Here is a 22993-nt window from a genome sequence, read left to right as displayed (position 1 = left end):
GTTATAGGCCTTAGTAGTAGTATAACTGAGTCAGAGAATACACTTTAGTTAGTGATTTTTCAGATAGTCCTAAAGTGCAAATGATTGGATCAGTTTATAGAATGAGTTCATGCTCTAAAGTAGCTAACATATATACATACACATATACACATATGTATGTATGTGTGTATGTATATACATACATACACACACAGTTCATATAGAATGAACCCAATTGTTTTCATAGGGAAGCAGTAGGATCAAGAAAGACTTCATGTAGAAAGTGACATTTGAGTTGAATCTCAAAGGAAATCAGGGTTTGTCAGGTGGACTTGAAGAAACAGTCAATTCTAGGCAGGGAGTCAACAAGTACCAGAGTCTAAAAATAAGCTATGGCATACTCTGTGTGCAGAATGTTGAATTAGTTCGGTGTGACTGGATCACAGCAAAGGTAGAGGAGAGAAATATGTAAGATCAGGAAAGTAAAAAGGGGTGAAATTGTGACATTATTCCTTATCTTGTTTAGAGGATCTACTCAGGTGTACCCCACATGCACCCTTACCTGTTTCTCCAACTCTGGGCCTTCTTTGGAATGCAAGATTTTCTTAACATAAAGTATTTCTTAACCCTGAGAGGATTTCACCAGAAATTATCCCTCTCAAATCCTGTCTCTCTCTCTCTCTCTCTCAATATATATATATATTATATATCTCAATAATATATATATATGTAAATATGTGTAATTTCTGTATCGCATTTGCCTATATCGGTTTACTATAAAGATCCATACATATTTTTTTTATCTGAAGTCTTCTCACACTATCCATGATATATCCCCTCAGCAAGATTCTAACATTCATCATCCCCTCAGGTTCTATTCTCTCTTCCTATCCAATTGGGACTCATCTTCTCAGTGATGTGCTGGCCTGGTCTCTCTTTTCCCCTGGAAACTTTCAATATCTTTATGTATCTTCAGTGTCCATTCTAAAACTTTCTCTCCAGTTTGGATGACTTATTGAGATCTTCTCTTCTGGTAAAGAAACTTCTTGACACAACATCCTGTCATGCTTAGACTCATGTTTTCATCATTAGACAATAAAATTTTAGAGATAATACAATTTACATCTTCCCTTACTGTCATTTGATATATGTATATGTGTGTGTATATATATATATATATATATATATATATATATATATATATATATAACTTTTGAGAAAATAAAACTTCCATAATTGTTTCACTGCATACCTTGGATTCACTGAAATTGCTAGATTAATTTAAACTTATACATTAGATGATCATCTTAGTACTAAGCATGTCCAAACAGTCTTAACCTCTTGCTCCTTACTAAAATAATAACTCAAGCATCCTTAACTCAATGTTTCTAAATATACTATAGGTGATTCTTTTCCTGATATACTCAACTGACTTACATTCCCTTCCTTAAAGTAGAATTTGAAACTGCTTTTTGCACAGAATTATTAATTGAGATTACAAAAATCTTTTTATTCTTCTTACTTAAATATCCTCTTTCTAACATCAAATCGGGGGAATATTAATTCTTGTCAGCACATATTGCTAACAACAAAAGTTGTTAAGCTATTAAAGCTATTAAAACTCCAATTGACCTAAAATTTCTGTATCACATTTACCTATATTGGTTTACTATAAAGATCCAGGATATCAAAGGAAAACTGCTTTATAGATATAGTTTTGATTGTTAGTTTCCAGGTGGGAGGTTATATGCATAGTTATAGTCAAATTCCTTAAGCCAAATTTTAGATTTGTCTGGTGAGCCATTATTCAAATGCCACATTTGAGGAAATCAAGTCAGAAAGGGTACAAACTCAGGCTGTATTGAAAAGCCATCCCTTCAATTTTTTTATCCCAATGTCACCTGTGGTCTAGAAACCTTTAGGCTTCAAAAAAGCATTGACCCAACAGCTCTTCCTTTTCTGAGCACACCTGATATTAGACACAAAACAAAAGCCAATTAAAATCCCCATGATCTAAAATAGTAATTCCATCTGATTACACCTTCAGTTGAATTTATTTCACAAGGACTAAATACTTATTATAATCTTGTGATAGTTCACAATCAATCAACTCCTTCCCCTACATATATATCTACTCTGAGCATCCCTCTGCTGGCACTAACTTCTGATCTGCAGACTTAAATCCCTTTGAAATCATATCTGCTTTATTTCTAAAGATGCAATGTCAGTGGTCTCTTGGCTAGAGACTCCTTCTTCTAGCCTGCTATATTACACAGTAAATACCTCTTTTGGCTAGGGGATCATCTCTAGAATTTTCACATTAGCCAGAGATTGTCACAGAACAATTTCAAATTATTATCATTATTTTTAATCTTTCCCATGTTACTCAGGTGCTTTTACTTTAAAGCTGGAATCACAGTTTTGAGATACATATATACATACATGTATATATGCATCTATATATACCTACTTATAAATATATATGTATGCACACATAACCATAATAATCCCAATTTCCATATATATTGGCAAATAATTTTCTATAATCCTGTTTAATTAAGCAATGTTTCAAATGCAAATCATTACATTTAGAATTCTTGGAGTCCAGTAGAACATCTTAGATGACTCTAAATTTTCAATATGTTATTAATTCAAAATGTAGCAAAACAATAATAAGAGTAATACATTAGTTACTAGATTTTACAAAATAATCTTTCCATTATCTCATTTATACATGAACCTACAGATCTAGAGCAAATTCCAACACATTGTTTAAAAATTTCAGGGATGCCAGAGAATCATGACTTTTGATATTTTTCCTCATTACTGCTACAGAGTAATCAATTGCTATTCCCAGTTATTGGTAATTAATTAATTGACATCATTACCAATAACTGGGAATAGAAATTGATTACTCTGTAGCAGTAATGAGGAAAAATATCAAAAGTAAATCACACAACTTTTCAACATCTTACTCAATGATAAGTTACCTAACTGATATATATATATATATATATATATATATATATATATATATATATATATATATATATATATTTAAGTTACCTAACTGATATATATATATAGGAAATTGGGAAGTATATCTTAACTGCAAGATATCCTTCCAGCATTCTTCAGAACCCCTCACACTTATTTAATAATACTGGAAGGATATCTTGCAGTTAAGATATACTTCCCAATTTCCTATACACTGTTCTTCTGAGTTTTCCATTTTTCTTCTTTAAAATTGAACATTTAACTCTTAGCCTTCATACAAAAAGGTTTCCATGCTGACATTTCATTCTGTTAAAGCCAAAATAAAACAAGTTAGGCTAACTTTATTGCTGAATTTTTTTTACACAAAAATTTCTTTCACATCTTTGTTTTATAAGCTTATTTACCTCTTATTTCAAATACATTTCTATTTTCAAAAAGAAAAATGAGATTCTTCACAAATTTAACTTATATATACGATAATTTCAAAACCCCAATATTTGTAAACTTTTACCCATACCACTGTTATATTTACATAGAACAGGATTTCAAATAGATACATTTTCTTCTTCTCAAATGACAGATGTTAAGTAAGCTATTTTGATCTTACATATAAATATTCCCTTCCATAAACTTGAGGTGGAAAACAAAGCTTTTCACAAACTCTCTGGTCCAAAAAGACCTTGAAAGAGAGATAGACCATTGATGAGCTGTTCTCTAATGTTCTTATAGCAAAACTTTACAAATGTGACAGATGTAACTTCAATTCATTCAATGTTATTATAAAACAATTTTAAAATCTCAAAAAGTTTAGTTTAAATCTGTTCTTATACAAAGTTTACTAATTTCATATGACACATTTCAATTTCATGTATATTCCCTTTACTCCCTAGAACTTTTACAATACCGAAAATTCGTAAGACCAGATGTTTCTAAAAATCCCTTTTTATGATTACAAGATTTTCTTTATACTTCTCTTAACAGTCTTATAAATTCCAAAAGTCATATCCAAAATAACATTAAATTATTTTCTTTTCAATACCCCAAAATTTGCAAATTCTTATCTTTAATCAGTGAAATTCTAAATTCTCAATACTCTAACTTATAAGAGCTTTTATCCTCACTGACCAACTGTTCTTAATATTAGAACATTACATCATCATAATCAAAATTGTACATTTTTTACAAACTCCTTAATTCAGTTACATGTATTTTTAAATTACTTTGTACAGAAGATTAACACATTTCAGAGTTACTAATTAAAGAAACAATAATAAAATAAAAATTAACATTTGCCTGGCAATTACTTTCATGTCAAGCTTTTCAGATTATAGGCTTTATTGTTTTCCAGTCAGTTCACTGCCAGATATTGCAAAAATGGCAATCTAATGGAATTTTCAAATTACCCCCAACCTCATTAAAAACACATAACAACTTTTCATAAACCTGGGTTATGCAAAACTAGAAGACATTCCATAGCTTATCAACTGACTTATATTTCTCTATTCTCTTTCTCTTATTACATTTTTTTATTTTTTTAAAGTTTTTGCAAGGCCAATGGGTTATGTGGTTTGCCCAAGGCCGCACAGCTAGGTAATTATTAAGTGCCTGAGGCTGGATTTGAATTTAGGTACTCCTGACTCCAGGGCTGGTACACTATCCTCTGCACCACCTAGCCACCCAAATAACTTCTTTCTTAAGAGGTTAGTCCTAAACCTTTTTGGGGGGGATCTTCTATTCTTAAATACTCAAATGTCTCATATTTTCTCTCATATTTTGGAAATGAAATAACTAACATTATCAGAATCTATATTTTCACTACTAAACTTCTGAAACTATAATGCTACCATAGAGTAAATTTGGTTTCATTTTGTTAAATGATCAATTATTTCCAGCACTTGCTGTAGTTTTCCTTTATCTGGCATTGCTGTATAATCAATTTAAGGACAAATATCCAATTCCCTACCTCCTGGAATTTACTTCCTCAAAGTTTTCTCAATGTCACATAGTATTTCTTTCATGATTTGTTTATTTAATACATCTGGTAATGCTCGTTGTCTTTTTTTCTGTTCCTATAACTTCAAATAAATTCCCTTTTTAACACTCGTTTTACCAAGTCTTCATAAAACATCTCTCTCTCTATTATTAATTAGTCCTTTTTCTTATTTCCTCTTTTCTCAAGGTTGAGATAAGAGGTAGCACTGGTCTGCAAGAAGCGGAGGGGTGAGGGAAGGGAAAGAAGCATTCTGGGAGCACAAAATTACAGAGAAGAAGCAAGTCAACAGTATTTAATCATTTTCTGTAGCAAGTCAAAAGTATTTAATCATTTTCTGCACTTTTCCCTTTTACTTTGGTATTTCTTCCTAATTATTCAGGCACTTTGGGGAGTAATTTTTTCCCTTGCCACTTTGAATGTGACCCTCCCATCTGTACAGACTCAAATTACTTGCGATCTACTTTGCCCTATAGACCCCTTACCATGTGGGTTGCCTCTGGACTCTGTGTTCCCTATAGACTCTTAACTGCTTGGGAGTTCCTCTGCCTCTATCCTTACAGACTCAAACTGTTTAGGTGAGGAAGAGGCCTCACCTGATCTTGTCCAGGTCCTGGATGTCTTGCCTGCCTGGGCTTGTGTATACAAACTTAAGTAATCCTGTGATACCATTCCTTTGGATCAACATCTGGGCCTGTCTCCCATATCACACTGCCCCAGAGCCTTCAGGCTTTCATTATGCTCAAACTAAGTCTCTCCTCCCAATTCCTCCCCATTCCCTAAGGGATCTGCCTGGGCACTAAATCACAAGCTAACCAAGCAGTCAGCATGGCACCTACTCATTTCAGTGTCCAGGAGAGTCTTAAGGAGGGGATTCTTTACAGCCAATGTACCAGAACTGTATGTGATAAAAATACACTAAAGAAAATTTTTAGAGACTGGGTCTGAGCAGAAGAAAGTCTGTCTTTATTAACTTTTCTCAAGGAAAAGAGCAAACTCCCTCAGTCAGAGAGAGCCATGCTAAGGCAAGGCAAAGAGAGTCTACTTAGACCCTGACCACAGCTTCCCCTCCCTAAGCCCCTTCTCCTTCAACCCATAGGTTGGGTCTCCAGAGTTACAATCCGTTTGCGGAAATCTACCCTAGTAACAGACAAAAGGAATGAAATGTTTTCACAAATTATTTCCCTCCAGATAATGAGGTAACTTAAAAAGTCCTAGTGACCTTCATAACTATCTTAATTAGAATGAAGTAAAGTCTATGCAGAATGTCTTTCCAATCAGCAAAAACATCCTTAACTAAAAACGGGAGGCTCTTTCTTAACATAAACAGTTTCTTAACCCTGAGAGGACTTCACCAGAAATTATCCCACACATTTTGCAGTCTCTCCAATGTGATCACATTCCCATTCATTGTTTCCATCATATGATCCATCCATCTCATTCTCTGATGTCCTTTTTTCCTTTTGCCTTCAATCTTCCCCAGTGAATCTCATCTCATTATGTGACCAAAGTATTTAAACCTCATCTTCAGTTTTTGATTTCCATTGAAAATCCTGAATTAATTTCTTTAAGTAATGTCTGATTTGATCTCTTTGCTGTGCAAAAAAAGTCTCAAAAGTCTTTTCTAGAACAATAGATGAAGAAGAAAAATATTAACTATGCAGTTCTAGGCTTTCCTAAAATAGTTCAATTCTCCCAGCCATACATTCATTGCTTCTGTAAAAAAACCATAGCTTTGACTATACAAATCTTTGTTGGCAAGGTAATGTCTCTGCTTTTTAGTGTGCTGTTCAGATTTGCCCTAGTTTTCCTTATAAGGAGTATGTGCCTTTTAATTTCATGACTACTTCATTGTCTGTCTTGATCTTTAAATCCAAGAATGTAAAATCTGACACTGCTTCCATATCTTTTGCCTCTATATGCCAGGAAGTGAAGCGACCAGTTGCCAAGATCTTAGTTTTTTTGATGGTAAACATCAAGACAACTTTTATACTCTATTCTTTCACCCTCATTAAGAGACATCTTAATTCTTTATTTTCTGCTAATAGAATGGTATCATCTGCATATCTGAAATTGTTGATATTTCTCCTGGAAGCCCAATTCTAGCTTTTGATTCGTCCATCCTGGCATTTTACATGATGTGCTCTACATATAAGTTAAATAAATAGGATAACAATATACAACCTTTTTGTACTTCTTTTCCAATTTTAAATCAATCATATGTTCCATGTTTGTTTCTGTTGCATATTGGCCCATACAGAAGTTCCTCAGGAGACAAGTAAGATGGATCTAGTACTTCCATCTCTTTGAATACTTGCCTCATTTTGTTGTGATCCATACAGTTAAAGGTTTAAGTTGCTTTCTTCGTAATCCAGGAAATGTTGACAATTTGGGCTCTAGTTTTTCTGCCTTTTCAAAAACAGTCTCCTCTTCTGGCAATTCTCAGTTCACATATTGCTGAAGTCTGTCTTGTACAATTTTGAACATAACCTGGAGTGTGAAGTGAGTGCAGTTGGTCAGTAATTTGAATGTCAACTGATCTTTTCTAATCCAGTGGCCATTGTTGTGTTTTTTTGTTGTTGTTTTTTTGTTTGTTTTCTTTTTTTTTAGGTTTTTTGCAAGGCAAATGGGGTTAAGTGGCTTGCCCAAGGCCATACAGCTAGGTAATTATCAAGTGTCTGAGACAGGATTTGAACCCAGGTATTCCTGACTCCAAGGCCGGTGCTTTATCCACTGTGCCACCTAGCCACCCCCATTGTTGTGTTTTCCAAATTTGCTGGCATATTGAATTGCAGCACTTTAATTGTATCATCTTTTAGGATTTTAAATCACCAGCTTGAATTCCATTACCTCATCTTACCTCATTTTTATCAATGCTTCATAAGGTTTATGACTTCATTCTTCAAGATGTCTGACTCCAGATCAGTAAACCACATCATCATGGTTATCAGTGTTCTTAAGTTTTTTTCTATGTATTTCCACCACTTTTTAATCTCTTTTGCTTCTTTTAAACCCTAAGAAATCTGTGGTTCAGGGGGAAGAGCCAAGATGGTGACAAGAAGTGATTGAGTCTTAGGCGCTCTCTGATAAAACTTGAAACTTAGGACTCTAAACTTTCGAGAGAGGCAGTTCTACTCAAGGTAACCTGAAAAAGAGCAGAAAGGCTCTGCTCCCCAGGGTCGGAGGGGCGACCTGCCAGAGGGGTGGCCCGCCAGACCAAAAGAACATCAGCCTCCCGGAGGCAGCCCCAGGGCGCTGGGACCCATGGCTCACAGCAGAGGGGGAGTCTCCTGAGCTGCACCCCGGGGAGCACCAGGTACAAAGTGGGGGAACAGTAGGGAACCTGTGCCAGAGGGAACAAGTGGAGCCCAGCCCTCAGGGCACACAGCCAGCAGCTTGGTCTTTTGGCAGCCCAGATCCGGAAACAGAAGCAGGCGGAACTGGTAAGCAGGAGCCTCCAGGGCATGAGCCCATTGAGCTGAGGGAAGGGAGTGAAGAGAGAGAGTCTGCAGAGCTCTGTCCTCTGCCCCTGGAACAGGACTCTGGGGCTCTGACCACATTCAGATCTTGATCGCAGTCTAGGCCCCCCCCCAATAGAACAACAGGGCCCCCCACCTCAGCCCTGTGGCAGAGGGGGGCACATATGGTCATTCACAGACCAGGAGGGAGGACAGAGCCTCACACACTGAGAGCCTTGTGGGAGTGTCCCAAAAGCTCAGGAAGCACCCCAAAACCAGGCCAAGGCTGGGAAAATGAGCAAGCAGAGAAACAAGAGGAAGACCATTGAGAAATATTTTGCATATGAGCCTAAGAAGGATCAAAACAGTCAGTCTGAAGATGAGGAAGCACAAGCTCCTGCATCTAAAGACTCCATGAAAAACAGAAATTAGGCTCAGGCTATGACAGAGCTCCAAAAAAGACTTTGAAAATCAAATGAGGGAGTTGGAAGAAAAACTGGGGAAAGAAAGGAGAGAGATGCAGGAAAAACATGAAAATGAAGTCAGCAGCTTAGTCAAGGAAATCCAAAAAAATGCTGAAGAAAATAGCATGCTAAAAACCAGCTTAGGTTAGATGGATAAAACAGTTCAAAAAAGTTATTGAGGAGAAGAATGCTTTAAAAAGCAAAATTGACCAGATAGAAAAAGAGATAAGAAAACTCTCTGAGGAGAACAAATCCTTCAGACAAAGAATAGAATTCAGGGAGATTGATGAATTTTCCAGAAATCAGGAATCAATACTTCAAAACCAAAAAAATGAAAAATTAGAAGAAAATGTGAAATATCTCATTGAAAAAACAATTGATATGGAAAACAGACTTAGGAAAGATAATTTAAAAATTATTGGAATACCTGAAAGTCATGATCAGGAAAAGAGCCTTAACATCATTTCCAAAGAATTACTACAGGAAAATTGCCCTGATATTCTAGAAGCAGAGGGCAAAATAGAAATGGAGAGAATCCACCGATCCCCCCCGAGAAAGAGATCCAAAAAAACCAACCCCTAGGAATATTATAGCCAAGTTCCAGAACTCCCAAGTCAAAGAGAAAATATTACAAGCAGCCGGAAGGACACAGTTCAGATATCGTGGAGCTGCAGTCAGGATCACACAGGACTTAGCAGCAACTACATTGGAAGCTCGTAGGGCTTGGAATATAATATACCGGAAGGCAAAAGAGCTTAGAATGCAGCCAAGAATGAACTACCCAGTAAGGCTGAATGTCCTCTTCCAGGGAAAAAGATGGACTTTCAATGAACTGGGGTAATTTCAAATGTTCCTTTTGGAATGGCCAGAGCTGAACAGAAGGTTTGATCTTCAGATACAGGACTCAGGTGAAGCATGGAGATTGGAGGAGAAGGGGAAAATATGAGAGACTTAATGATGATGAACTGCATGTATTCCTGCATAGAAAAATGACACTGATAATACTCATATAAACCTTCTCAGTTAATAGAGCAGGTAGAGGGAGCTTTTATGGTTGAAGCACAGGAGAAAGCTGAATTCAAAGAAAAAATATGGTGTAAAAATGGAGTCAATAGAAAAAAAGGGAAATGTAATGGGAGAAAAAAAAAGGAGAGGGGGAATATGCCAAGATATTTCATATAATAAGATTTTTTTTATTACAATGAGCTATTGCAATTATATGGAAGGAGGGAGGCAAGGGGAATGAGGGAACCTGTGCTCTCATCAGAGATGGTTAGGAGAGGAAACAGCATATATACTCAATGGGGTATAGGCATCTGGAGTAAGGAGAGGGGAGCAGGGGGAAGGGGTAGGGATGTGAATAAAGGAGGAGAGGATGGACCATGGGGGGAGAGTGGTCAGATATAACACATTTTCTTTTTTACTTCTTGCAAGGGGCTGGGATTGGAAGGCTTGACCAGGACCATAGGGCCAGGTGGATTCTGGGCCTAAGGGGTGGTATGGGGGCTCAGGGCTTCTTGGCCCCAGGACCAGGGATCTGGCTGCTGCGCCACTCAGCGACCCTACAGCAGAGTCAGAGTGAAAGGAGAGAGAAAATATAGTACATGGTAGTAGAGAAATAAGAAAGGAGGAAGTTGCGATCAGCAGTGGCAATGGTGGAAAAATATGGAAGCAACTTTTGCGATGGACTTACCATAAAGAATGCGATCCACCCATGACAGAGTTGTTGGTGTTGGAACAAAGACTGAAGCACATTTTTTATTATTATTATTATTTGGGGGAGGGTGCAGGGCAAATGGGGCTGGGTGGACTGCCTGGGGCTACATAGCAGGGTGATCTTTGGGTGTCTGAGGCCGGATTTGGACCCGGGTGCTCCTGGCTCAAGGGCCAGTGCTTGGTCTGCCACCCAGCTACCCCTACTATGATTGCTATTTTATTTTATTTTGAGTCTCTTTTTTTCCCTTCCCCAGCACAAGTTTTCCCCACTGCAGCTTCGGTATATCACTGATCTGCATGAGAAATTAATTGGGAATTTGTGGGGAGTTTTGCAGAAGCCAGAGATGATCCACAGAAACTGCAGATGATAAAGAAAAAGTTTAGAAAATCACAGATGTATAAACTATATGTATAGCATTGTATAATATTAACATATAATTTATCCTTTAATATAAAAATTTCTTTTTTAAAGTTAAAATAAATAAAAAAATTAAAGTTTGATGAAAGTCAGCAGATGACATACAAAGGCTACTAGTATTTTTAATTAACATTGACTTACATATAGCCTGTGACCAAACACTTGGCCAAAATTTTATAATGAGGTACTGTAAATATCCCATAAAACAAAACAAATATCCCATAAAAGAAAACCAAAAAAATTCTGATATAAAGTGAGAGACCCCCCATAAAAATGTTTTTTAGGTTTTTCAAGGCAAATGGGGTTAAGTGGCTTGCCCAAGGTCACACAGCTAGGTAATTATTAAGTGTCTGAAGCCGAATTTGAACTCTGTACTCCTGACTCCAGGGCTGGTGCTCTATCCACTGCACCACCTAGCTGCCCCACGAGCCAAAAATTTTACGTGGATTTTCCAGGTCACGAGGGTTCCACTCTTCTATATGTGAAAGAGATTTCATGTGGAATAAGTATAGACATTTTTTGTTTGAACTCCCTGAGCAGAGCAATGGATAGAAGTTGCAGAGAGACAAATTGAGCAGCAAGAAAAGTATTCTTATTATGAGAGCTATATGACTGGAGAAATTTTGGGTTCTTCCTGCTTAAAAGTCTTTGGTTAGAAGCTGTATAACCAATTCCCTGGATGTTTAGAGCAGGTTCCTTCTCAGAACCATTAGGAACAAATGGTCTCTGACTTCTTTCATGACTGAGATATTTAACATTTCTACAGCACATAAAGGTTTATAAAGTGTTTTCCCCAATACAGTTCTGGGAAGTTGTAAAGGGCTTCAAAATCTAAATAGAGAAATACATATTTTATTTTAGAGGCAACAGAAAACCACTTGAGTTGGTTGAATAGGGAAATGCCATGGTCAATCTCTGCTTAATGAAAATAACTGGCAGGAATGTGTAAAATGAATTGGAGTATTGAAGGATTTGAGGAAGGGGAACCAGTTAGACTATTGCGAAAACCTAGTTGAGAGGTGTTAAAGGCCTGACTAAAATGGTAACTGTTCCATGGAGGAAGAAGGTTGTATGTGAAAGATGTGAAGATGAAATAGCAGTATTTGGCAATTGATTGATATGTGGAGTAAGGAGACCAAATGCCAAAGGCTACATACATCACAAGATAGCGATGTCTTCAGCTCATTTAACTACCACTTCATTTCATGCTTTTATGTTACCTCCCTCCTGGATTATTACAATAGTTTCCTTCCTTTTTTCCTCCCTCTACTCTTCCCAGAGCAATCCCTTATAATGAATTCAGCAAAACTAATTGACATGTTGTCCCCCCCCCCCAAAAAAAAAAGGCCAGTATTGAATGTAGCACTCCCATCCATGGATCCTAACTTTTTTAAAAGGACTTAGTGAAGGTTTTTATATATTTCTTCTTTGGGGCCAAACTTAGTCATTATAATTTCTCAACAATCTACTTCAGTTGTTTTCTTTCTATTATTCTTTGTATTTCCATTCTTATAGCCTTTGTATATAATTTTCCTTGTTCTGCTTATTTAATTTTTAGTAGTTTTTTGTCTTTTTATGCTTCTCTCTATTCATTTTCATAATTTCCTTTAGCACATTAATATTCCATTAAGTTCAATAACACATTTTGTTTAGCCATTATCCAATTAGTGTCCAGCTGTTTGTTTCCACTTCTTTTCCACCACAAAAAAAATCACTGCTCTAATTTCGAATTAATAAAAAAGTGACTAAAATTTCCAACCTTTCATCCAGAGATTCCACCACTTCACATATCCAAGGAGATCATAGTTTTTGTTTGTGTTTTTTAAAAAGGTTTCATATGTGAGAAAACATTTGTGGCAGTACTTTTGTCATAACAAAGTACTGGAACCTAACTATGATGCTCATTTATTAAGGAATGACTAAACAGATTGTGATGCATTAATGTAATAGCATATTGTTCTGCTGCAAGAAATGACAACTATTATGAATATAGCAAAGCATGGAAAGACATATAAACAGATATAAAATGAAGTAGAGCCATGAAAACAATCTATGCAATGATTTTAGCAATCTAAACTGAAAAAACTACCATGACCAAAAAAAAAAACATCTAAGATGAATGTTGCAAAATTGTAAAGCACAAATCTGGCTACAAAGAAGGAATATAAGAAGATAACTTCTCCCCACTCATTTGTACGGGTTTGGGAGTAAAAGTGTGGAATATTGCATAGAGCCAGGAGCATCCAAGCCCATATCTGGCCCCATACACCCAGCAATCACCCAGCCATATGACATGCAAGCCACCCCAACCCCACTGCCCTGCAAAAACCAAAAAAAAGAAAACAAGACCCAAAATAAAATAAAATAGTAATAATAGTAGGGGTAGCTGGGTGGCGGACAGAGCACTGGCCCTTGAGACAGGAGCACTTGGGTCCAAATCCGACCTCAGACACCCAACGATCACCCTGCTATGTGGCCCCAGGCAGGCCATCCAGCCCTATTTGCCCAGCACCTCCCCCAAATAATAATAAAAAATGTGCTTCAGTCTTTGTTCCAACACCACCAACTCTGTCGTGGGTGGATCACATTGTTTAGGATAAGTCCATAGCAAAAGTTACTTCCATATTTTTCCACCATTGCCATTGCTGATCTCAACTCCCTCCTTTCATATTTCTCCACCACCATGTACTATATTTTCTCTCTCCTTTCAGTCTGACTGTGCTGTAGGGTTGCTGAGTAGCGAAGCAGACAGATCCCTGGTTCTGGGGCCAAGAAGCCCTGAGCCCCCATACCACCCCTCAGGCCCAGCATCCACCGGCCCTGGAGTCAGGAGTACCTGTGTTCAAATCTGGTCTCAGACACTTAATAAGTACCTAGCTGTGTGGCCTTGGGCAAGCCATTTAATGTCATTTGCCTCGCAAAAAACAAACAAACAAACAAACAAACAAAACCTTAAAAAAAAAAGAATTGTGATCCCTCCATCTCATAGGCTCCTTTCTTTCTCTAAAAATCTCGATTCAAGTGCCAAATTCTATATGAAGTCTTTTCTGATCCCTCTTTAATTACCTTGCAATTCTTTTGTATGTCTCGTGGTGGGGGGGCGTTTAGGGCCTGACAGAGTAGGCCCTTAATAATTATTGATTGGTTCATTGCTAGTTTGGAAAGCATATTAAAAGGTTTTCACAAAGTATATTTCAGTATTAAGATTAGTCATTTCAACCAAGATGGGCATTTCCTTTGCAAGTGAATCTACCTTTTAAGAAAGACTTTGTGATCTGAAGCAGCCATAAGGATTCATTACTTTGTGCTAAAGAACACCCCAAACTTAACTAGACCAGATTTGTCCTCAGAAAAGACATACATTTTCTTTCTAGGTTCAAGCTAGAACCCTAGATAGACATAGGGCCCACCAAAGTTCACACTTTGTTGTCAAAGCCTAAAAAAACTTCAGAAACATCTCCTTGATAAGCTGAAACATTGGAGTTGGACTTAAATAAAGCAAATTATTATATGCTAGTAGTTGGGGAGGGAAGACAGAAGTGGGAATCAGCTTTTAAATTAGTAAGGTGATAACTTCCTTTTCAAGTTACTTATATCTTTTTACTTTTTGCTTGGGAGTGTGTTACAGAAAAATTTTATCATAGCTTTCGACCTGGTAATTACCCTACTATTCATTTAGTTCAAACCCATTATTTTACACATAAGAAAATGAGGCCTTGAGAAGTTATCTTGCCCAAAGTCACACAACTAGCAAATGACAGAGTTAGTATTTGAACATGCCTTTTTTAGAAATAACCCATATTGAGTTAAAATCCAAGAAACTAATGGGTTGGGAGTTTGTGTTACAATACTCTTGCTAGTTATCAAAATAACCCCAGATTCCAAAATTAAGGATATTCTCCTTTTTTTCTTTATTTCTTGTACATGTTTATTATCTTTAACATGAAATTTTGTTCAATACCCATTTCCTCTAGTTCAAAGAAAAGTTTTTTTAAGAAAGATTTTATTTGTTTTAAAATTTTTCACCTATTCTTACTTCCCTTCCCCCCCCCAGAAGACAGTCTGTTAGTCCATTACATTGTTTCCATGGTATACACTGATCTAGGTTGCATGTGATGAGAGAGAAATCATATCCTTAAGGAAGAAAAATAAAGTATAAGAGATAGCAAAATTGCATCATAAGATAACAGGGTTTTTTTTTTTCTCCTAAATTGAAGGTAATAGTCTTTGATCTTTGTTCAAACTTCACAATTCTTTCTCTGGTTACAGATGGTATTCTCCATTGCAGATAGCTCAAAATTGTCCCTGGTTGTTGCATTGATGGAATGAGCAAGTCCATTAGGGTTGATCATCACCCCCCATGTTGCTGTTAGGGTGTACAGTGTTTTTCCTGGTTCTGCTCATCTCTCTCAGCATCAGTTCATGCAAAGCCCTCCAGGCTTCCCTGAATTCCCATCCCTCTTGTTTTCCAATAGTGTTCCATGACATACATATACTACAGTTTGTTAAGCCATTCCCCAATTGAAGGACATTTATTTGATTTCTAAGTCTTTGCCACCACAAACAGGGCTGCTATGAATATTTTTGTACGAGTGATCTTTTTACCCTTTTTCATCTTCTCTTCAGGGTGTAGACCCAGTAGTGGTATTGCTGGATCAAAGGGTATACACATTTTTGTTGCCAAAATTGTTGTTTCTTGTGAATATCAGGTTTCTCTTTGACTATGGAGAGAACACTGTGGATTTGTGGAGTTTATATTTTAAATCTAGTGACTTTTTTTAATCAAAGCAATTTTGCTTTTATAATTTTATTTTTTTAAATTAATTTTTATTAAAGATATTATTTGACTTATAATTTTCCTCCAAATCTTACTTCCCTCCCCCACCCCCTCATGGAAGGCAATCTGTCAGTCTTTACTTTGTTTCCATGTTATACCTTGATCCAAATTGGGTGTGATGAGAGAGAAATCATATCCTTAAAGAAGAGACGAGAGGTCTAAGAGGTAGTAACAAGATCAGACAATGAGATATCTGTGTTTTTCTAAATTAAAGGGAATATTCCTTGAGCTTTATTCAAACTCCACAGCTCCTTATCTGGATACCAATGGCACTCTACCCTGCAGACAGCCCAAAATGGGTCCCGATTGTTGCATTGATGGAATGAGCAAGTCCTTCAAAGTTGATCATCACTCCCATGTTGCTGTTAGTGTGTACAGTGTTTTTCTGGTTCTGCTCATCTTACTCATCATCAGTTCATGCAAATACCTCCAGGCTTCCCTGAATCCCCGTCCCTCCTGGTTTCTAATAGAACAATAGTGTTCCGTGACATACATATACCATATTTTGCTAAGCCATTCCCCAATTGAAGGACATTTACTTGATTTCCAATTCTTTGCCACCACAAACAGGGCTGCTATAAATATTTTTGTACAAGTAATGTTTTTACCCTTTTTCCTCATCTCTTCAGGATATAGACCCAGTAGTGGTATTGCTGGGTCAAGGGGTATGCACATTTTTGTTGCATTTTGGGCATAGTTCCAAATAGCTCTCCAGAAGGGTTGGGTGAATTCACAGCTCCACCAGCAGTGTAATAGTGTCCCAGATTTCCCACAACCCTTCCAACATTGATCGTTATCCTTTCTGGTCATATTGGCCAATCTGAGAGGTGTGAGGTGGTACCTCAGAGAAGCTTTAATTTGCATTTCTCTAATAATTAATGATTTAGAGCATTTTTTCATATGGCTATGAATTGCTTTTATCTCCTCATCTGTAAATTGCCTTTGCATATCCTTTGACCATTTGTCAATTGGGGAATGGCTTTTTGTTTTAAAAAATGACTCAATTCTCTGTATATTTTAGAAATGAGTCCTTTGTCAGAATTATTAGTTGCAAAGATTGTTTCCAAATTTACTACATTTCTTTTGATCTTGGTTACAGTGGTTTTATCTGTTCAAAAGCTTTTTAATTTAATGTAATTGAAATCATCTAATTGGTTTTTGGTGATGTTCTCCAGCTCTTCCTTAGTCATAAACTGCTTCCCTTTCCATAGATCTGACAGGTAAACTAGTCCTTGATCTTCTAATTTGCTTATAGTATTGTTTTTTATGTCTAAGTCCTGTAACCATTTGCATCTTATCTTGGTAAAGGGTGTGAGGTGTTGGTCTAATCTAAGTTTCTTCCATACTAACTTCCAATTACCCCAGCAGTTTTTATCAAAGAGGGAGTTATTATCCCAATGGCTGGACTCTTTGGGTTTATCAAACAGCAGATTACTATAATCATCTCCTGCTTTTACGCCTAGTCTATTCCACTGGTCCACCACTGTATTTCTTAGCCAATACCAAACAGTTTTGATGACTGATGGTTGATAATATAATATAATTTTACATCAAGTAGGGCTAAGCCCCCTTCTTTTGTACTTTTTTTCATTAAGCTCCTGGAAATTCTTGACTTTTTATTTCTCCATATGAATTTACTTACAACTTTTTCTAACTCATTAAAGTAATTTTTTTGGAATTTTGATTGGTAGGACACTAAACAGTTTAGTTTTAGTAGAATTGTCATTTTTATTATATTAGCTCTACCTATCCATGAGCAGTTGATATTTGCCCAGTTATTTAAATCTGATTTAATTTGTGAGAAGTGTTTTAGAATTGTTTTCAAAAAAGATTCTGAGTCTGTCTTGGCAAATAGACTCCCAAGTATTTTATATTGTCTGAGGTAACTTTGAATGGGATTTCTCTTCCTAGCTCTTCCTGCTGTATCTTGCTAGATGTATATAGAAAAGTTGAGGATTTATGAGGGTTTATTTTATAACCTGCAACTTTGCTAAAATTGCTAATTGTTTCCAGTAGTTTTTTAGATGATTTCTTGGGATTCTCTAGGTAGACCGTCTCTTCCTTCCCAGTTTTAATTCCTTCAATTTCTTTTTCTTTTCTAAGTGTGGATGCTAACATTTCTAATACAATATTGAATAGTAGTGGTGATAATGGGCACCCTTGTTTCACCCCTGATCTTATTGGGAATGCCTCTAGCCTCTCCCCATTTAATATAATGTTTGTTGATAGTTTCAGATATATACTGCTAATTATTTTAAGGAACAGTCCATTTATTCCTACACACTCTAATGTTTTTAGTAGGAATGGATGCTGTATTTTATCAAAAGCTTTTTCAGCATCTATTGATATGAGCATATGATTTCTGATAGTTTTGTTGTTGATATATTTGAATATACTAACAGTTTTCCTAATATTGAACCAACCCTGCATTCCTGGAATGAATCCTACTTGATCATAATGTACTATCCTAGTGATAACTTGTTGTAATCATTTTGCTAAGATTATATTTAAGATTTTGCATCTATATTCATCAGGGAAATAGGTCTATAATTTTCTTTCTCTGTTTTAACTTCCTGATTTAGGTAACAGCACCATATTGGTTTCATAGAGTTAGGCAGAGTTCTATCTTTGCCAATTTTTCCAAACAGTTTTTATAGAATTGGAACCAATTGTTCCTTAAATGTTTGGTAGAATTCACTTGTGAATCCATCAGGCCCTGGAGATTTTTTTTTTTTAGGGAGTTCAATGATTGCTTGTTGAATTTCTTTTTCTGAGATAGGGTTGTTTAGGTATTTAATCTCTTCTTCATTTAAACTGGGCAACTTATATTTTTGTTTGGTTTTTTTTTTTATTAGATTGTTCAAGGCAATGAATGGGGTCAAGTGGCTTGCCCAAGGCCACACGGCTAGATAATTATTAAGTGTCTGAGACTGGATTTGAACCCAGTTACTCCTGACTCCAAGGCTGGTGCTCTATTCACTGCGCCACCTAGCTGCCCCACAACTTATTCCATTTCACTTAGATTATCAAATTTTATTGGCATAGAGTTACACAAAATAATTTCGAATTATTACTTTAATTTCTTCCTCATTGGTGGTGAGTTCACCTTTTTCGTTTATGATACTGGCAATTTGGTTTTCTTTCTTTTTTTAAATCAAATTGACCAGAGGTTTATCAATTTTATTGTTTTTTTTCATAATACCAACTTTTGGTTTTATTTATTAATTCAATAGTTAGAATTTTAGAAATTAAGAAATATATTTTTAAAATTTCTTATTTCATTTTCAGTTAACAAGAATCTCATTTTTTCCATCCCATGAGTTTAATTTTTGTCCATCTCATCTTCTCTTCAGGGGGAAAAAGGAATAACCAAAAGTCTTGCATTAAATTTGTATTGTCAAGCAAAATAATTCCCTCGTTGACCATATACAAAAAAATAGATGTCTTATTTTTCACCTTGAGTTCTTTACCTCTTTTATCTGGAAGTGGTTAGCATGCTTAATCATGAATCCTCTGAAATCAAGGTTGGTCTTAGTATAGATTTCAGTTCTCAGTATTTCAGATTATTTATCTTTTCAATGTTGTTGTTATTAAATAAGAAGTATTAACCTGTATTTTATTATGGACAGAACCAGGAAATAGAATTTTCAGCTTTTGTCCAATGAATTATCCCAGTAGGCAGAGCTCTTAGGAATGGACAAAACTTTTTTTGAAGTTCAAAATATTGGGGCATTTAATAACAACATTTTTTTCATTAGCTGGAATAGTGAATTCATTATTCTAACTTAAAACTGATAGTGCCATAACAATTTTTAAAGCAGTTATATATTTTTTCTAATTTCTTCATGCTCTTTATAAATATCAATGTGATATTAGTTATTGGAAGGAAATAGAATTTAAAATGTGAAACAAAACTGAATAAAAATTATTAAACATAATGTTTGTTGTTTTCAGGTTAATTATACAATCAGAATTTTATTTTTCTATTTGATGACTTCTTGGGGCATCACCTTCTTGGTAGTCTTCTATTTAAGGATCTTTATGATTTTTGTTTTTCAGGAGTTTTTAAAATATTAAATCATTCATGAGTTGAACTTCCTTCTTTGAGTCATGGATGACAAGGCCTCTGTTGGAAAAATCAGTGTCTCCTCAGACTCGGTATCAACTCTTAACAGTGAAGATTTTGTCTTGGTTTCCAGGCAAGGAGATGAAACACCATCTACAAATAATGGTAGTGATGATGAGAAAACAGGACTGAAGGTAAGAAGTTTGACCCTGAGATTTTTATGCTTTCCTCTAAGTGAAATTTAAGCTTGGCAGTTTGACTTGAAAACATTGAAATTGATTTTTTTGTCATTTTTTGTCATTAAGCATCTTTTGTCATTAAGCATCTTTTCCATCTAAAATGAATTTGATAGTATTTGTTTTTGATTAAGGACTTCCTTAGGGATCTTTTTCTGCTTAATTTTGCAGTAGTCATAACTGTTTATCAAAATCATTTATTGCAAGATAAACATTTGTGTTGTCTTACCATTTTCGTGTCTCCCATAATAATAGTAGCTCATATTTTATATGGTGTTTTACAAATTAGACTTTGACAATTAGACAAGAACCATTTCTTTTCCCATTTTTGTATGTAATTAAATAGAAATTATTCCTCTTGTTCCCTGTTATTTTCACCACCACCACCACCAATTATACACAAGAAAACTAAGGCTCAAGAAATTAATTGCTTATGAAGGTCAGTCAACTAGTCAGTAGAGGAGCAGGTGCTGCCATCTAGGTCTTCTACACCCCATGCCCAGCATTTTCTCCAGGTCATGCTGGGAGAGGAGGAAAGTACATGTTTTCTTTGGGGCCTAATTTATCTTCCATAAGGTCATTGCTAGGCCTGCAGTAGTATTTAAACTATACTTTAGTATTACTAAAACAGCTTTAAATGTATGACCTTTTGACCATTTATTTACTTGCCCTTTGTTTGCCATATGGCAACTTCCCTTTTCTCATGCACTATTGCTATCTTACTTTCTTGGGGTTACAAAGAGTGTTGCTTGTGTTACCCATGTTGTATCCATCGATAGCATTGAAATGGACACCAGATGTCATCTAAGATCACCTTCCATGTGTGACAGATAATGAAACTGAATCCCAGAAAGGTAAAGTGATCTCAGAAAAAGCACTCTTTCCACAGTGATTGTCACTGGCACAGTTAGATAAAAATCACTTTTAAAAATCTTTTGCCATTCTTTATCACCATCAGAAAAGAGATGTCCACCCCAAGTGTCAACATCCTTCCAATTTCTTTTTTTTTTTAAAGTTCTTCAAGAAACACAGTTTTTGAGAAAGCACAGTACAGTACCTTATTGAGTTGAATTTGTTAAATTCAGGCTTAAAATCAGGGAAACTTGAGGTTAAATCTGTTCTAAGTTATTTGTTAACTACATTATCTTAAGCGAGATACTTTACCTCTATTTGTCTCAGTTTTTCTGATGATAAAATGAAGATAATAATAGCATCTTCCCCACCCCCACTCCCACCCCTGGATTGTTGTGAGGATCAGATGAGATGTTTGTAATGCACATAGCACAGTTTTAGGTACTATATAAATGTTTTTATTATTATTATTATTATTATTATTATTATTATTATTATTATTATCATTATTATTATTGTCATCATCATTGTTGGAAATGTTATATATAATCATTTTAACTTGTCACCTTTACTCAGTAGAGGAACATCTTATAAATAATGCATTTATTTAGTAGGCTATATTCCTCCTTGTGTCTGGCATAGTGTTAATTACTGAGGAAACAAATATAGGCAAAAGACTGTCCCCTGCCTTCCAAGAGCCCACCAGTAATGAGGAAAGACAATAATTAAATAAGAACATACAAATAAGCTATATTACAAGTTAAATAGAAATAATTAAGAAAAGAAAAGAGAATTAAGATGTGTTAGGAGAAGGTTGTCTGTAGAAGATAGAATTTTAGCTGGGACTTATAGGAAGTCAGTAAGAGAGATTAAGAGGAAGAACACTGAAGGTGTGGGAGACAGCCTGAAAAAAATTCAGAGCCAAGAGATGGGCTAAAAACAGTCTAAAAACAGCAAGGAGGTCATTGTTACTGAATCAAAGAGTACATGGTGAAGAGTGAGGAATAAAAAGACTGAAAAGATAGGAGAGGCTAGGTTATGAAGCACTTTGAATATCATGTAGAGAATTTTATATTTGATCCTGAAGTCAATAGGGAGCCACTACATTTTAGTGAGTAGAGGAATGACATAATCAAGCTTCTGTTTAGGAAAATTGTTTTGGGGACCAAATGGAAGATGCATTAGAGTGGGAAAAAAATTGAAGTGGGCATGTCTACCAACAGGTTTTTGCAGTAGTCTAGGCATGAGGTAATGAGGGCCTGTACCAGAGTGATGCCAGTGTCAGAGGAGGGGAAAAAACGGCATATTTGAAAGATGTCAATGAGCTGAAATCAACGGATCATGGCAACACCTTGGATATGGGAGGTGAGAGGTGGTCAAGGTTGTCACTAAAGTGTGAGCCTGAGAGACTGGGAGTATTATATTACCTCTTACATTAATAGGACAGGCAGGAAGGAAGTAGGGAGAATTTAGAGAGAAAGATAATGAGTTCAGTTTAAGATGTCTACTTGATATCTATATCAGATGTCTGAAAGATAGTTGCATTTGCAAGATTGAAGATCAGCAGAGAAATTGGGACAGGTAGATTTGAGAATCATCATCATCATCATCATCATCATCACAAAGGTGATAAGTAAATCCTTAGGAGTTGATGAGCTCACCAAGTAAAGCAGTCAAAAGGAAAAGGGAAGAGGACCCAGGACAGAACTCCTGGGGTTTTCTAACTCATAATTAAAGGGTGTGTGCTGAAGGAGGATCCGGCAAAGGAGACTGAGAAGGAGCAGTCAGGTGATAGGAAGAGAAGTGGTACTCTAAAAGCCAAGAGAAAAGAGAATATCAAGTAGGAGAAAGTGATCAACAATATTTGAGACTTCACAGAGGTTTTAGAAAATGAGGACTGAGAAAAAGCCCCTGGACTTAAGAATTTCATCGATAACTTTGGAGAGAGTAGTTTTAGTGGAATAAAGAAGTTGATGTCCA

At 35.9% G+C, this 22993-nt stretch overlaps 1 protein-coding gene across 4 annotated transcripts in view; it reads left to right on the top strand.

Annotated features, from left to right (window-relative positions):
- Positions 1–22993, top strand: part of RABGAP1 (RAB GTPase activating protein 1) — a 242377-nt gene that overhangs the window by 31426 nt on the left and 187958 nt on the right. For all 4 annotated transcript variants that reach the window (XM_074211619.1, XM_074211617.1, XM_074211618.1 and 1 more), the window contains one exon: positions 19919–20119. In XM_074211619.1, coding sequence (XP_074067720.1) covers positions 19970–20119 — 150 coding nt within the window. In that variant the 5' untranslated portion in view covers positions 19919–19969. The remainder of the gene's footprint in view (positions 1–19918; positions 20120–22993) is intronic.

The sequence above is a fragment of the Macrotis lagotis genome, chromosome 1 (genome assembly GCF_037893015.1).
Source record: "Macrotis lagotis isolate mMagLag1 chromosome 1, bilby.v1.9.chrom.fasta, whole genome shotgun sequence".
In the NCBI taxonomy this organism is placed as follows: Eukaryota; Metazoa; Chordata; class Mammalia; order Peramelemorphia; family Peramelidae; genus Macrotis; species Macrotis lagotis.
Note: the sequence above shows the minus strand (reverse complement) of the source record. Positions and strands in the feature narration are given on the sequence as shown.